The following is a 16,196-nucleotide window of genomic DNA, read 5'->3' on the forward strand; positions in this document are numbered from 1 at the left end:
TTTGCCTTCCCTATCTTTGTGTTGATATACTTCATTCTTAGTTTATTATGAGATATTGGGAAAACATTGATATTTTAAATGTTTTTTTAATCTGTTATGTATAGTCATTTTGTTGACAATGTCAAGAAATATTAAAGCAACCAGATTTTTAATCTTATTCATAATAATGCTGAATGTCTACATCAGGAAAATAACCTTTAAGTTATCACTTATGTTGATAATGTTTATAACTATTTGTTATATTAATACTGTAGTTATATGATTTTTAGAGTACAAACATTATTGGACAGCATATCATACCAAATAGGCTAAAATAACGTGGATAATATAAAGACCTGTGTTCACATATTATCCTTTTCCTTTATGACATTTGTGTCAGATATGCATTTCTGTTGGAATGACGTCCACTCTAGCATTAGTAATTCATAGAAGGATCTGAGATTTTGTTTCCCATAGTATCCACCTAGAGCTTAGAACTTGATCCTAAATTACAGGAATTAAAGGTTTTAATTTAGCAGACTTCAGGACAGTGGTATTGGATTCACTATGAAATTTGGAGGCAGAGTGGTGCTGTATAGAATAGGACACGATTTGGAGACAGAGAGCCTGGGTTTGAACCCCGGTTCTGCCACTGACAACATGTCTGACCTTGGGCAAGTCATTTTATTTCTTTGTGCCTCAGTTTCCTCATCTGTAAAATGAGGGAGTTGGACTACATTGTCTCTAAGGACCCTTCCAGCTCTTATATCTAGGATAACATGATCCTCTTCATTCTGAGTAAATGTATTACAAAATGTCTTGGCCCAAAAGCTGGTCCTCTGTCATGAATTGTGAGGACAATGGTGTTTTGTTGTTGTTGTTGTTGTTGTTTTTAATGTATTTCAGTAGGAACAACCTACATATCTAGATATTAAAGATTGTAAAAACCTAGCCAGGTTTTTGACGTGAAAGTTTTGATCTAGTGCAGTTTGACCTGCATGATAGCTTCAAAGTTTGATTGTTTAAATGGGAGAAAAATAATTTTTGAGGTGTTTCTTGTAATAACATTTCCGTGATTTAAAGAAATGTTTTCTTCACAGATAACACTGCTGCAGATGGAGCATAATTTTGATATTGTAAGTGTGCAAAGTTTTTTTTTAAACAGTTCAATCGCAGTTTAAAAGGTAATGCGTTGGGAGTAACGTAACTCAAATTTTTGTTTAGATGAACCATGCCTGTCGAGCCTTAACATACATGATGGAAGCACTGCCCAGATCATCTGCTGTGGTGGTGGATGCCATTCCTGTTTTTTTGGAAAAGGTAATTCCGTATTTTGATCCACTTTTGAAAAGCAGGTACAAGAGAACTATGTGAAGAATTAGACCTGATCCCATAAAGTACTGCATCAAAATAGAACTTGTATTTTTGCGCTTATTACTTGTTGTTACAATTACTTTAAAAAACTCTTCAAATTGACTTCCAGAAATACTTGACTATACAGCATACCATTAACTTAGTCTGTTTAGGATGTGTTGTGTGAGATCACACACGAGGTGTACACTTTGTAGGAATAACCTTGTGTTATTAGTATTCTACCTTTTCCAGTTTTGATAGACATAAAAATCTCATCATATCTAAAGAACATCCCATTGAGGTTGATAAGCATTTAATACTTCTTTTAAAAGGAGATGAGAAGGTGGAGAGACAGTCATTTGTTCAGGGTCATAAAGTGAGTTAGTGGAAGAAGGATGCTTTTTCATATGATCTGTGGTAGATCACATTTCTGCTCTGTCATACTTAAATAAGGCCCTTTTTAAAGATTTGTCTGGCAAGTTTGTGTGAAAGTTATATTGCTTGCTTTGTCTGATATGAAAAATCTTCAAGTTTCCTATTATATAACTGGATTTTATTCTGTATTATACTATATAGGTTTTATTTTTCAGAGTGGTAGGCAAGAAGCAAGTAATTTGAATTGGCTGGAAAAATATATTCACTTTTTTTCCAAAAATGATAGTTTGCTTGTAAGATTATAGCTTCCTAAATTGATTTCCATCCATGTGATATGTATGTTCTTAGAATTTAAGATGAGCTTTAAGTAACAAAACTTATATGTTGTAGCTGCAAGTGATTCAATGTATTGATGTGGCAGAGCAGGCTTTAACCGCCTTGGAGATGCTATCGCGTAGACACAGCAAAGCCATTCTGCAGGCGGTAAGTACGGCTCTCTGGGATTTAGGCCATTAACCTCCCTCATGTTCCTACATGTGGATTCTGATTTGTCTGTTGCACTGAGGGTGGTGTTTCCAAATTAGTGAACATCCAGCCATTTGAAGACTTTGTTGCTATCGATAAAGAATATTTCTTCTCTCTAACAGCTTTCTTTATTGTAGGGAGGTTTGGCAGACTGCCTGCTGTATCTGGAGTTCTTCAGCATAAATGCCCAGAGAAATGCTCTAGCAATTGCGGCCAATTGCTGCCAGAGTATCACACCGGATGAGTTTCACTTTGTGGCAGATTCCCTCCCCTTGCTTACCCAAAGGCTTACCCACCAGGTAAAAGAAAAGGAGTTATTTGCTATATTTGTGTACTTTAAACATATTTTAAAATTTGTGTATTTCTTCCTTGTTTGATAAACAACTGAAGAATATTTATCTAATTGTATTCTTTAGTTTCGCCCTGTTTTACATAGTTTTGGACTTGCACATCAAATTGAGATGAGGGCGAATATAAAATAACTATTCAAAAAACAAACATGAGGTTTTATTTGTAAACATTGAGATTCCTAAATTATTTGACTTATGGGAGGATGAATTTGTTTATAAAATAGTTAGTTTTGAAGTCTGCCTTAGTGGTAGCTAGGTGGTACAATGTTTAGAATGTTGGACCTGGAATCAGGAAAACTTCAGATCCTTAACTAGCCATATGACTGGAGAAGTCACTTAATTTTCTTAGCCTCATTTTCTTATCTGTAAAATGGATCTGATACTAGTAGCTGCTTCTCAGCGTCATTGGATCAAGTGAGATAATAATTGTAAAGCACTTAGCACAGGGCTTGGTACATAGTAAGCCTACGTAAAGGTTAGGTAGCTGTTATTACTGTTGTGGTTATTACAGTTATTATTTGGAGGGAAGAAGAGACAAAACTTATTGGATATAATTTTTACACCTTTGTATCCATGGTTTTCCTACAGTTTTTGAAGTCAAATAGCTTGACTACAAGTGCTTGCTTTTATGATATTTCAACTTGTAGTACTTTTTTTTTGATGAGTGGCTGTGTTGCATTTCCTAGGTGCATGTTGATTACCTAGGAAGAGATTCTTTTTCATTTTTATGAGATTATTGGTTTATAAGCCACCTTTTTCTTGACCTAATGTCCCTTTATCCAGGTAACCATGATCATAGTAGTCCTGAGCTCAATAAGAGCCAATGATGTCTTGCTTTAGAGATGACATATTTGAGGACCACAGAAATTAGCTGCTTGCTAGGTATTATAGTAGCACTGTTAGGTCAGTGTGCCTGACTTTACACATGTAAATTAACATTGATGTGCAGTTTAAAAAATTAGTTTGAATTTGAATCTAAGAAAGCATCTATCCAACCTAATCTCCGAGTTCTTTTCCCTCTGTTTCTGTTACATAGAGAATATAAAGCTGCATTTATTTGTGAATCATACAATTCAACTACTTAGTACTAGGTCAGTTTCTTTCATTTCAGCTATGTATCTGGGACATCACAGGTGTTTAGTCACTCTGAGCATATAGACATTTAAAATTCTTCATTTTATGTGAGATGAACAAGCTAACAGTTTTGAGTTTATTTAATATAATATTTAAGATTGCCTTTTGAAAGTATATTCACCTAAGGCATAAGCTTTATGCTTTTTATTAATGAAAGAGAGCAGCAATATAATGTAATCACTCTTCGTTTTAGAATATATATTGAGACTTTTTAAAATATGCCTGATTTGCCTTAATCAGCAAGTATTTATGAAGTGTATATGTCATGTGCCAAGAAATCTGCTGTGGACTAGGGATAAAAATATGCAGAGCAAAATAAATCTGATTTACCTGCTGGACCTTATGTTATAATAGGTGAGACAAGTGTATATGTTATGTGTATACACACAGCATAAATAAATAGTGGAAAAAATACAGGCGTGGGTGTGTGTGTGTAATTAGGGTTATTTGATTTAACTTTTTTTGTGTTTCCAAGTAAATATTGACTGATAGATTTGCCACTTGGGGGAGACGAAGAGTGGGAAGGGACAGTGATATAGATACACACATTATTTCCTGTTAATGAATAACATTTCAAATTACTATTTTAAAAAAAACAGGACAAGAAGTCAGTAGAAAGCACTTGTCTTTGTTTTGCACGACTAGTGGACAACTTCCAACATGAGGAGGTGAGTATTTTATCTGAAGTATAACTTTAATGAAAATTGAGAATAAGGAAACCATTGGGTATTTTAAAAAAATACTTTGTCTTTTCTTTGTAAGAATTTGCTTCAGCAGGTTGCCTCTAAGGATTTGCTCACCAATATTCAGCAATTGTTGGTCGTTACTCCACCAATTCTAAGCTCTGGGATGTTTATTATGGTGGTCCGCATGTTTTCCTTGATGTGTTCTAACTGTCCAACTCTAGCAGTTCAACTTATGAAGCAAAGTAAGTGCCAATCTCTGTTGTCCACCTTATGTTTTAAGAAGTAGGATATCATCCCTGTTGTGGTTGAAAATATGGGTCATGAAAGTAGTAGTTACTAGAAGAGGGCTGGATTGGTAGTCAGAGGACCTGGGTTCAGATACCTGTCCTTCTGTGGAGAGAGCACACCCCAGCTTTGCCATTTACTACTTATGGTGTTTTGAGCGAATCACCCCTTTTCTGTGCTTCTATAAGATGAAGAATGTGGACTAGATTAGTGAAGAGCCCTTCCATCTCTTGGTATATGCTACAATTCTCTTAAATCCTTATGGTCCTCTATGTGCACAACAGGAATTTGATGAAACAAGAAAACAAATAGGTCTCATTTGGGACTAGAAAAACAAGAGGTGACAATTTTATGGTCATGATGCAGGATAGTACAAAGCTTGTAGATTTAATGAACCTTATGGTTTTAACTAGAATATTGACTTGAAAGTGCCTCTGCTTGGAGTAACATCTATTTTATTGCTTCGGTTAAAAGGGAGAATGAGAATTTATGGCAACCTGCTAGGATCTGTTATTAAAAGCTCTGTGTGTGTGTGTGTGTGTGTGTGTGTGAGAGTGTGAGTGATGGGGGGGGTGGGGAGAGGATGTACATACAGTATATGAATAAATTACGAAGGAGAAAATCTAGCCAAAATAAAATTTAAAATGCTTAGGCTGACCTCAAACCATATTTTTAGATGTTTAAGTATTAATATTGATGGTAATTTTAAGTTTAGCAAACCATGATGGTCATTATATGATAGAAAATGCTTATCACATGTCTGGATACTTGGGTAGAAGAAATTCGGTAATATACAGGTTGCTTTTGAAGACCAGATAAAGATAATGTGTTTCTCTCCACTTTCCTAGAGAGTCTGTGGCCTGTTTATATAGGAGTACCCATGTCGATAAGGTGACAGATTGTTGAAGTATTTAAGTTAAATACATTTGACTTAATAGGAATTATGCCTTGTAAGCTATTATTTAGAGGTTTCATAAAGAAGTGTTAAGCTTTGATATTTAGTTATAGAACTGAAATTCTATTTTTACTAAAGGGCTCCAATAAGGCAATTCTTATGCAAACATAATTGGGGTGATAGAAGTATGAAACATGATGAATTTACTATTTGTTCTCCTCTGCATTATAACATTTAAGTTCGTCTTCTTTACATGACTTAATCTAGAAAGTGAACCCTTAAAATAGCATCCATAAAATTATATATATATATGATTTACTAAACATGAAATTAACTTGTAATGTCATAATCTTTACAAGTAGGCTGTGTAGGTCAAATATGTTTATTCCTCATTATTATTGTCATTATATTTACCTCAGACTACAACTACATTATAAATAGTCCATTTCATTTGGACCTAACAGCCAAGAACTTCAAAAATAAGATCTTGTGGCATGTGTTATAAAACCACGGTGGTTTTATAAAACAAAAATTCATTCTAAAAATGTATTGGAAAGCTGTGTGTGTGTGTGTGTGTGTGTGTGTGTGTGTGTGTTTTATTAACAAGAATACCCAATCAAATGGTTCTTCAAATGATTCTAGTACCTAGTTCTAAGTCTTTCTATTTCACCCTCAGGTGGTTCTGTATAAATTGTGCTTTATAAGTTGTTCTTCTGTCTCTTTTTAGTCACTTTACATTAGTACATCTAAGTCTTGAAGCTGATCTGAAATTCCTTCATGGTTCAATAATACTACTTTCTCTAGCTGCTCCAACAGTTGTTATATTCTCTCTCTCCCTCTGTTTTCCCACCTCCCCTTTTCTTCTTTATTAACCTGAGAGATGTCAGTTGGATCAGTGAATCCACAGTTGTTTTAAATAGCATTTCTCTGAGTGTTATTCAGTATTTTTTTTATTCAGGAGTATTTTTTTGTATGTCATTGTAAACATAATGTTTCTTAATTTGAGTACTGCTTGTTCATATTGAAGATGGACTTTTATAAATGAGGTTTTCTCTGAAAATGAGCTGGCTTTCAGAAATCACAGGGGCTTGGGCAGGATTTAATGTTCATGATGTTAGAAGGAGGGTATCTAGAAATTGGGACAGATGAAGGGTTTTTTTTTTTAATAGAATTTTGTGGTAATGAATGCACTATATTTTAAAATAATGCATATAGAACACAAACGTCTATGGCAATTTAGTGAAGAAAAAGAGATTAAAGCTTAGAAAGAAGTCATATTTCATCTTAATAATTTCTTTTTAAAATTGATTTCTTGTATTTTTTTTTACAACTTAATTATCTAAAAATATTTCTTTGCCTCTCCTAACCAGTCTCTTCCCTTTTAACAAAAATTTAAAAAGAAAGAAGGAAAGAAAAGCAGTTCCGCAAAACTAACCAACTCATCAGTCAGGTCTGATAGTGTTGCACAGTGTTCCCAGAGATGGGAAAGGGAGCTAAGTTTTCCCATCACGTCTCTTTCTCTTTTGCCACCTTTGCTTATTACGCTATTGCATAACATTCAGTTTAGTGTTAAAGAATGCTTTATGTTAGGATTGTATTGGTATTTGGTTTATTTTGCAACAATGCTTAAATTTATGTTAAAGAGCAGGTAAATAACACATTCATGTTTGATGCGTTCATAATTGTATATTACTGAAGAGTTAGAGAAAGTTCCAAGTTTAGTGTGATAAAGGAGACCTACCATAATCCCCCTTCAAGGTAACCCCAACAGAACATATTTTGTGATGAAAGATTTAGAGCTTGAAAGAATTTCTCTTGTCATCAAGTTCAATACCTGCCTTCGCCTCCTCTTCCCTCCCACTTTCATAGTGGCATTCTTAGCCTCGAATTAGAGTAAAATTTTGTGGGATAACTTACAAATTATAAAAATAAGTATTGATACATGTCTGAATGGATTTTTTGAAGTTAGTTTGCTATTAGATTTTTTTTTTTGCACCCTAAATGTGGGGAAAAAGAAACTTCTTCAAATTGATGTAGCAGTTGTTGGTATAAATGAACCTCCTACCCCCACCCTTTTTAAAAATGTCAATAACAGTCAGGCTTATAAAATCTTATTTTCCTTACTAAAGATTAAAAAAAACCCTAAATTATTTCAGTTTTAATGGGAGTACTGCTTTACAATGTCTGCTTCTCTTTCTTGTTCCTTTTCTCTAAGATTATCTCCAGTTTACCCTGATGTCTTTGTCCATAGTTGTTTACATGATATCTCCCCCATTAGACTATGAGCTCCTTGAAGATAGGAATTGCTTAGGGATGAGAGGTTGGCGATTACTTTTTATTTTTTGGTTAGCTTTTCTTTGTATCCCCAGCACATAGCAGCACCTGCTTCGTAGTAGACATTTTGTGAAAAGTTTGTTGACTTGCAGATTGTCTAATCTCAGATGAACCATTGCTAGAGAAGTTGTCAAAAATAGTTCCTTTCCATGTACACTTAAAAGTTTTGCCTTTGCTTATGAAATCTCTCTGCCTGGTCTCTCCCTGCCTGCCCCAGTCCATCCTGCATTCGAAAGCTCAGGTCTCCTACTCAGTTAACTCCAGTTGTTTCTAATTACTTGTAGGATTAAATACATATTCTACTGTTTATTTTTCAAAGTCCTTCACAACCTGACCCCTTCCTCCCTTTCCTGTAGTCGTCTTATATTATTCGAGTAAATAATTTCCCTCCCCAAACTCTGTAATCCAGCTCCACTAGCCTACTTTGAGTTCCTGTGGCACTCTATTTTCCATCTCTGTGCTTTGACACGGCTCATATCTCTTAGCTGACCTGGCTGGCTTCCTTTAGCGTTTTGCTCAAGTCCCACCTCCTCCAGAAGGCCTGTGGATCTGTGTCATCAACCACTATTCTCCATTCCCAGTACTTTTCCTCTGAAATTACCTCCCATTTATTGTGTATGGGGGGGGGTGTTGTTGGCATGTTTTCTGCACCACTCCCACCCACCTTAGAGGGGGAGCTCCTTAAGGCAGTAGGAGCTCTCTTTATGCCATTCTTTGTGTCTCCAAAGCACTTAGTACTTAGGACCTACCATACTGTTGACTGACTGATTCACTCTCATCAACCATGCGTGCAGAAATTGATGGGGGCTAGTAAACAAATTGTTACCTAAAGTGCTTTAAAAACCTGTTTTGCATTCTTATCCTTGGGGCTTTATAAGTTCATTTTAAGATAAGGTAGTTCATCAATGATGGCTGGTAATCCCAATAGTTTCTCATTTTTTGGTCTGGACCTGTGATTCTATTAGTCTTGAGAACTCTTGGTGTGAAGAGTCTATCCACTGATACAGGTCCAGCTTGTCTGTAACTTAGAATCTTAGGGAATTGCTGAGGACACTGAAAAATCCTGGTTTTCCTAAGGCCTCACAGCTAGTATATGTCAGATGCAATTATTGATTCCAAAGGCCAGTCCACCTTACCTTACTGCATTTTCCTTTTCAAAATTTGGGGGAATATCATCATGCCATTGAAAAAGGAAGGAGTACAAAATTAACAGATAATTCTCCATGAAGTTTTTGATATTTGGTTTTCTAGGTCTTGGTCCTTGTTTCATTTTTTAATTTCATTTAAATTTTTAAAAAAATTAGTTGACATTCATCCCACACTTTCCCCATTCCATGGATAGTCAAGAAATTGATGCTTTATTGCTATAATAATTAAAAATTTTTTTTTTAATTTTGAAAAAATGGTCATTAGTTTCACATTTATTTGAAGTGTATCTTTGTCTCACAGACTATGCCTTTTGTAAATGTAGTGAAAATTATTATACAGGAATTCTTGCTTAGAATTAATTTAATTCTCTATAATCTTCTGGAGAAGTCATCCTAATCCAGAAGTTTAGTAACTTTTGCTTTTTAAGTTGTGTAGTAATGCAATTGTATTTTTAAAGATATTGCAGAAACACTTCACTTCCTTCTGTGTGGGGCCTCAAATGGCAGTTGCCAGGAACAAATTGATCTTGTTCCACGAAGTCCGCAAGAACTTTATGAGCTGACATCTCTTATTTGGTAAGTTTGGAGACAATAAGTCCAACATATATTCTTTAAGAAATTCTCTCTTCTTTTCACTTTATACACAACATAACTTGTGAACATAACTTAGAACACTGCTTGCGTTCCAAGATACAGATCTCACCATGTCCCTCCCAAGGTGAAGATGGCTTCCTTTTACTAAGATTGTATTAGGAGTTTCGATGTAGGCACCAGTCTCCATTTCCAGACTTATTATGCAATTTTCTCTTCATCTACTCTCCAGATTAGCCAGACTGTCCAACTTGCCATGCCTCACACGTCATGGATTTTGCACAAACTACCCCATCTCCTTCACCCACCCCCATGCTGTGCAGTACCCTCAGTCTTCACTGCCTTCAGCAGTTAGTTTAAATATAACCTAATACATGAGATACTTGTTCATTCCCCCCTGCCCAGCAGCTAGCACCTTCCTGCCAAACTTACCTCATACTTACTCTATATGTATGTGTGTATTTTATCTACTTAATTTGTGTATGTGTTGTTTCTCCTAAATGAATGTAAGCACCTTCAGAGATATTCTCAACACCAACAGTGCCTGGCATGTAGTGCTTAATAAATGCTTTTTTTTTAATTGAAATTACAAATTCTTCTTTTTAGTGTACTCCTGTTTAAATAAAAATTCATAGTGCAGGAAATTTTCAAAATATTGATGTGTTCTTTTCAGTGAATTGATGCCATGTTTACCAAAAGAAGGAATTTTTGCTGTTGATACCATGCTAAAAAAGGGAAATGCACAAAACACTGATGGTGCAATATGGCAATGGCGAGATGACAGGGGTCTTTGGCATCCCTACAACAGGATTGATAGCCGGATAATTGAGGTAGTAGTTTCAGTACATTTTAAATTGGTATATTGAGTCAGGGGATTTTAATTGTTTCCTCGTCTCCTGTGTATAACTCAGATATGGGCATCACGTTATCCTTTTGTCATTTGTCAGACTGACTTCATGACCATGTGAGAGGATTTCTGCAGATAAAGAATTCTGTTCCCTTTGAACTTACTAAGAATTTGCCCATGGGCATCTCTTGACTCTAGTTTCCTCAGCTTTAAAAGTGAGGGGGTTGATTGTTTTTCTCCCCTTGGAAAAAATGTCTAATCTTTTGTTCTGTATATGTGATGCATTATATGGATTTCTACTTCTATTAAAATTTTGTAAAATTCTTCATGTTCCCTAAGTTTAGTTAAAGCTTTTTTGTTAAGATTCAGGGAAGCTTGGTAATTTCATCTTTTCAGCACGTTGTTTTCCTCATCCATAAAAAGAGGGTCCTTCAACCTCTAAATCTCAAAAATTCAGTATTATCAAGTAGATTTCTAAAAATTAATTATTTTTATATTGGTACATTAAAAACCAAGGTCTTTGTGGACAATTCTCTTAGTCTGAGCGTCTAGGAAAAAGTTAAAACAGTGATCCTTTTCCTTCCTTATTTTTGTTATATCCTCTCTATTAAAAAGTTCTCTCCCTGAGCACATCATTTCCCAAATCATAAGGTTGTCTTTGCTTTCTGGGGGTACCTATTCTGTCTTCCAAGAATGCATATCCAGGAAATTTACATACTCTATTTTTCTTTTGTTCAGAATAATACTTAGAGTTTCAAGTAGAAATAGGGTAGGGCAAATTAAATTAAGACATCCAGTGTATTTTAAGTTTCTGATTTATTTCAGGCATCTACTAGATTGATGTTTATATTTAGGATGTTTCCTCTTTTTGCTTTTAGGCAGCTCATCAGGTCGGTGAGGATGAGATAAGCTTGTCTACCTTAGGGCGAGTTTATACTATTGATTTTAATTCTATGCAGCAAATCAATGAGGACACCGGAACTGCACGTGCTATTCAGAGAAAACCTAACCCATTAGCCAATACTAACACTAGTAAGTACCCTTTGAATTAAAAATAACATTAAATATTATACTATATTGGACTTATGAAAGACGATGCTATTCACTGTCAGAGAAACAGGTGACAAGTAGAAATAAGCCTGGTACAGTCTTATATATGTATGAGTATATATGTATATGTTTATAGATATCTATGTACAGGTATAATACGTGTGTGTGTATATATGCATACTTACATAGAGATAATTGTAGCTAGCCTTCTTTGGGGGGATGAAAGGGGGGGAATTAAAAAGTGCATAGCAGAGAACAAAAGAAAACCTACAAGAAAAAAAGCTATACAACTTTGAAAATATGTGTAGTATTTATTATGTGTCTTTTTGAAATGGAAATTTGTTGCTTTATATTGAATCATCTCTCATGTTCTGCTGTATGCATGTCAGTGTACTTAATTTTGTACTTTAATTTTGTACATAAAATTTAAAATAAAAATAAAATTTAAAAGATACCTTACATTACGCTATTAAGGAATAGAGCTTTTATTGAAGTGTTATCCATGCATTGGCCATGTCTATTTTGTACCTGTATATTTTTCTCCTACATTGAATGATTAATCAAATCCTTTCACTCTATTTCTAGTTAGGACATTTATTCTCCCCATTCCTCATGCTTCTTTCCAGAACCAGTCTCTGCAGCAAGGATTCTTAACCTGGGGTCGACAGAGTCCCGAAGGGGTCAAAGGATAGACTTCAAGGCGGGGGAGGGGGTTGGTCAGTCTATGAATTTGAATGAAAAGAAAATTACATTTTTGTTTTCTCTAGCCTCTAACTAAAAGGGCTCCGTAGAATTCGCCTATGTAACAGTGACCCTGTTAGGGTGAAGTACCCCTCCTTTGTCCTTTTCCATTGCTGAAATCTACCTTGAATCTTCCAAGTTTTACCCTAAGTTCTGGAGTCTTTTTTTTTTTTAAATTAAATGAAAAAGTAGATCAGACTACATTAGGGGGATGCCTTTTTTTTTCCTCATTCCTAGCCACATCTGCTGTAAGGGCCTCTCTTTTGTGGTTACTGTGGAGAGTGTTTGCTTCCCTTTGGGTAGCTCTTTTTTTCTGTGTAATAGCCCAAATAGTTTTCTTTTTACTCTCCTCAGCAGATGGCAGTAGTTGATTCTATCCTATCCTCCTCCTGAATTAACTCTTTTTCTTTTGGTTCTGTTTCTCTCTCTCTCTCTCTCTCTCTCTCGCATGTTGGCAAATATGACTGGAATAGGATAGCCTGCACAGGGGGTTTCTCAAGAGGAATTCTTTTCTGCACAGCCTATTCCAGCTTGTATGTTTTATAAAAGACAGTGTGGTGTAACAGACAAAAGGTCGGGACTCAGATTCAGAACAGCCTGCTTCTATGTCCATCCTCTGACGCATACCCTGGTTTGTGATTCAGGGCAAGTCACTTAACCTTTCTTTGCCCCAGACAGTACACCGGGAGTGAATTGCAAGACAGTTGACCTACATTTGCATAGGGGTTGTTTCCTTGCCAGGATTTCCTTTGATAATGAATTTATAGACCAAAACCTTTTTTTAACATTGAAAAATAGTTTTAGTAGAAATTGATTATGTAATTAGCCCATGCTTGAACTTTTTAATGATTTCTGTATCCTTATCTTTTAGGTTATGTAAAATGTCAATATTTTCTTTTACAGGTGGATATTCAGACTTAAAGAAGGATGATGCTCGAGCGCAGCTAATGAAAGAGGACCCAGAACTGGCTAAGTCTTTCATTAAGACATTGTTTGGTGTTCTTTATGAAGTGTATAGTTCTTCAGCAGGACCTGCAGTCAGACATAAGTGCCTTAGAGCAATTCTTAGGATAATTTATTTTGCGGATGCCGAGCTTCTGAAGGATGTGCTGAAAAATCATGCTGTTTCAAGGTATGTATGTTTTTTGTCTTCTGGTGGCACAGTGGATAGAGTACTGGGCTTGGAATCAGGAAGGCTCATCTTCCTGGATTCAAATCTGGCCTGAGACACTTACCAGCCATGTGACTGTGGCCAAGTCACTTAACCCTGTTTGCCTCAGTTTCTCATCTGTAAAATGGAAGGATATAGTAAACCACGCCAGTATCTTTGCCAAGAAAACCTCAAAAAGGGTCACAAAGAGTCAGATGTGACTGAATGATAAAAATCTAGATACCTGCCAACATCTTAATTTGGTCCTGAATGTGAACTTGGGATTCAGTAGTCAAAGAGAGGCAGACAGCTATGCCAAGAAAAGTCAAGCGATCTTATTCTTTGGGGAGTTTTGGTTGTTTTTAGATTATTTCTCATTGTATTTTGCATACACATATATACATTATTTGATACTTTAACAACTCAGAATGTTTGGGTATGTAAGCATATACATATAAGAAATCTTTCTTAAAGTTATACTACATCAGCCAAAGTGATTAAACCTTTTATAATTTAATTTGTATGATTGTTGTTCAGTTGAAATTGTTGTGTTTGAGTGGAATTGTATGCTTATTCATTTTTATGTACTTTTGTTTTTAGTCACATTGCTTCCATGCTGTCAAGTCAAGACCTGAAGATAGTAGTTGGAGCCCTTCAAATGGCTGAAATCTTAATGCAGAAATTGCCTGATATTTTTAGTGTTTACTTCAGAAGAGAAGGTAATGTTATATTTAATTTCTACTCTTCAGAGTGAACTAGTTTTTAGTCCTTAGGGTATTTATTAGTGAATAATATTTTTAGCGTGAAGAAGAAAGACGTCTGCTGCTCTCCACATCTGTAAAGAGTAAAATAGTAGGGTTTGACTTGGTAGCCTCGAATCCTTGTCCACTCTTCCTGAAGATGGGCCTGGGGGTCCTGGACTTGGAGCTGGAAAGGCGCCTGTAGGTGCATCCGATCTGGCCTGTTCATCTTGTGGGCGTAGTCATTTATTCTTTATTAGCGGTGGGGGATGGCATTTCCTGAACCAACAGGAAATAGCCATCTTAGCTTTTTAAATGTCTGGAAAGCTAGAGAAATGATTAATAGATTTGTAGAGGAAGCATGTTAGCAGGGTATAATCATGATAAAGAAGTGTAAGTCTTTGTTACTTGGTTCAGGAGAACACATCGCTTTCAGTGCAGTCCTCCTACTTTTAGACAGTTGAAGTTCTAAACCCTCCGTGGAAGGTAGTTTCCCCTCGTTTTTAAAGCTTCAAGACTAGAGGATCACTAATGTCTTTTCCAATGCTAACTTACGGGCTTTTATTGACAGCCTCTTGAGCTTGCCCATTTCCATGTTTTAGTGCTCTGAGTCAGTTTTGTAATCTAACCCAAATTTCTTCTGCTTTTGTTTAAGTCTGTTTCCTTTTTCTGGGGACAAACAAGACAGTGCTCATAACACTCTTCATGTTATATGTTGATGATAGGAAAGAATGCTTTTCAGTGAACCACCTCAACTTCTTTAGCCTTTGATTGGATTGCAGACAGTTTTTTCACAGAAATTCACCTGAAGTTTCATTGCTGAAAGTCATATTCATATTCCTATTAATACAAATCACAATATAGAAAGATTATTTTTCAGGCTTTTTGTGAGTCATTTCTTTATATCCCAAGATCAGATTAGCCTTTTTTTGTCTATATAACACATACTTTGCTGGCCCATTTAGCTTGCAGTCAGTAACAGCCTCTTAGGTCTCTTATTTCTAGTTACTTAATTTACTCCATTCTGAATTTACAGGGTATAAATTTGTGAATATAATTTTGACCTTAATTTTCCCCTGATATCAAGTGCCACCAAGCTTAATATTCTTTAGCAACTTGACAGTGATCTTTTGGTGCTTGACACATTATCACATTAAATTTCAGAGCCATAAGGGACCTATAGATAATTAAGTCCAGTTCCCACGTTTTATGGTGAAGAAAATAAAGAAGTCATCTCCTAACTAGTAATGTTACACAGCAAGATAGAAGTAGATGCGCCTCCGGGTTATTTATTTTGCCTCTCCCTTTTTGGCTTTTCTTTTGCGGACATGAAGTTGAGAATTGTCTTCCTAGATTTTCATGAATCAAATATATACATGCTATTTTATTTTATTTTTTGAAAACCTGATTTACCCGCACTCTTTATCTGTTAAGGTGTGATGCATCAAGTAAAAAATTTAGCAGAGTCTGAGGCTTTGCTAACAAGTCCACCAAAGGCGTGCACCAATGGATCGGGGACCTTGGGTTCCAACACCACAATCAGCACGGGGACAGCCACCGCTGCCAGCAACGCAACTGCGGACTTGGGCTCCCCCAGCTTACAGCACGGCAGAGATGATTCTTTAGACCTGAGTCCACAGGGGTAAAATAATCTTTTCCAAATCTTCTCTTTCCATTCTTAATTTGTCATTTGCTTAGCTCTGATGGAGAAGAATCTTCTTTTTTAAGCCTTAGAATGAATGTGTGTTATACGTGGTAAATATAGGCAAAATAAACTGCACGTTTTATTGTGTCAAATTTTGGTTAAGATGCATATGTAGCAAGAAATCACACTATTGTCTTACAGGAATTTGAGAAAAAAATAACATTGATTCCTAGCTTAAGAGTTGAGACTTGATCTCTCAGAGCCTGTGGTTCTTATCCCATAAAATTGCTGTGACTATTACATTAGATGGAATTCAGAGTGTCCCAGAAGTTTTAATGCAGTTTGGTGGCTATTCTGTATATAAAATA

General features: G+C 35.7%; 1 protein-coding gene across 13 annotated transcripts in view; it reads left to right on the top strand.

Annotated features, from left to right (window-relative positions):
• Positions 1-16,196, top strand: part of TRIP12 (thyroid hormone receptor interactor 12) — a 181,013-nt gene that overhangs the window by 128,714 nt on the left and 36,103 nt on the right. For 9 of the 13 annotated variants that reach the window (XM_020970927.2, XM_020970926.2, XM_020970931.2 and 6 more), the window contains 12 exons: positions 1,080-1,115; positions 1,204-1,299; positions 2,098-2,190; positions 2,370-2,531; positions 4,316-4,384; positions 4,479-4,644; positions 9,523-9,640; positions 10,329-10,488; positions 11,381-11,534; positions 13,197-13,425; positions 14,044-14,162; positions 15,618-15,825. In XM_020970927.2, coding sequence (XP_020826586.1) covers positions 1,080-1,115; positions 1,204-1,299; positions 2,098-2,190; positions 2,370-2,531; positions 4,316-4,384; positions 4,479-4,644; positions 9,523-9,640; positions 10,329-10,488; positions 11,381-11,534; positions 13,197-13,425; positions 14,044-14,162; positions 15,618-15,825 — 1,610 coding nt within the window. The remainder of the gene's footprint in view (positions 1-1,079; positions 1,116-1,203; positions 1,300-2,097; positions 2,191-2,369; positions 2,532-4,315; positions 4,385-4,478; positions 4,645-9,522; positions 9,641-10,328; positions 10,489-11,380; positions 11,535-13,196; positions 13,426-14,043; positions 14,163-15,617; positions 15,826-16,196) is intronic. The other 4 variants (XM_020970932.2, XM_020970930.2, XM_020970935.2 and 1 more) reach the window with 1 other exon arrangement.

The sequence above is a fragment of the Phascolarctos cinereus genome, unplaced genomic scaffold (genome assembly GCF_003287225.1).
Source record: "Phascolarctos cinereus isolate Bilbo 61053 unplaced genomic scaffold, phaCin_HiC Scaffold_7;HRSCAF=346, whole genome shotgun sequence".
NCBI classification, from domain to species: domain Eukaryota; kingdom Metazoa; phylum Chordata; class Mammalia; order Diprotodontia; family Phascolarctidae; genus Phascolarctos; species Phascolarctos cinereus.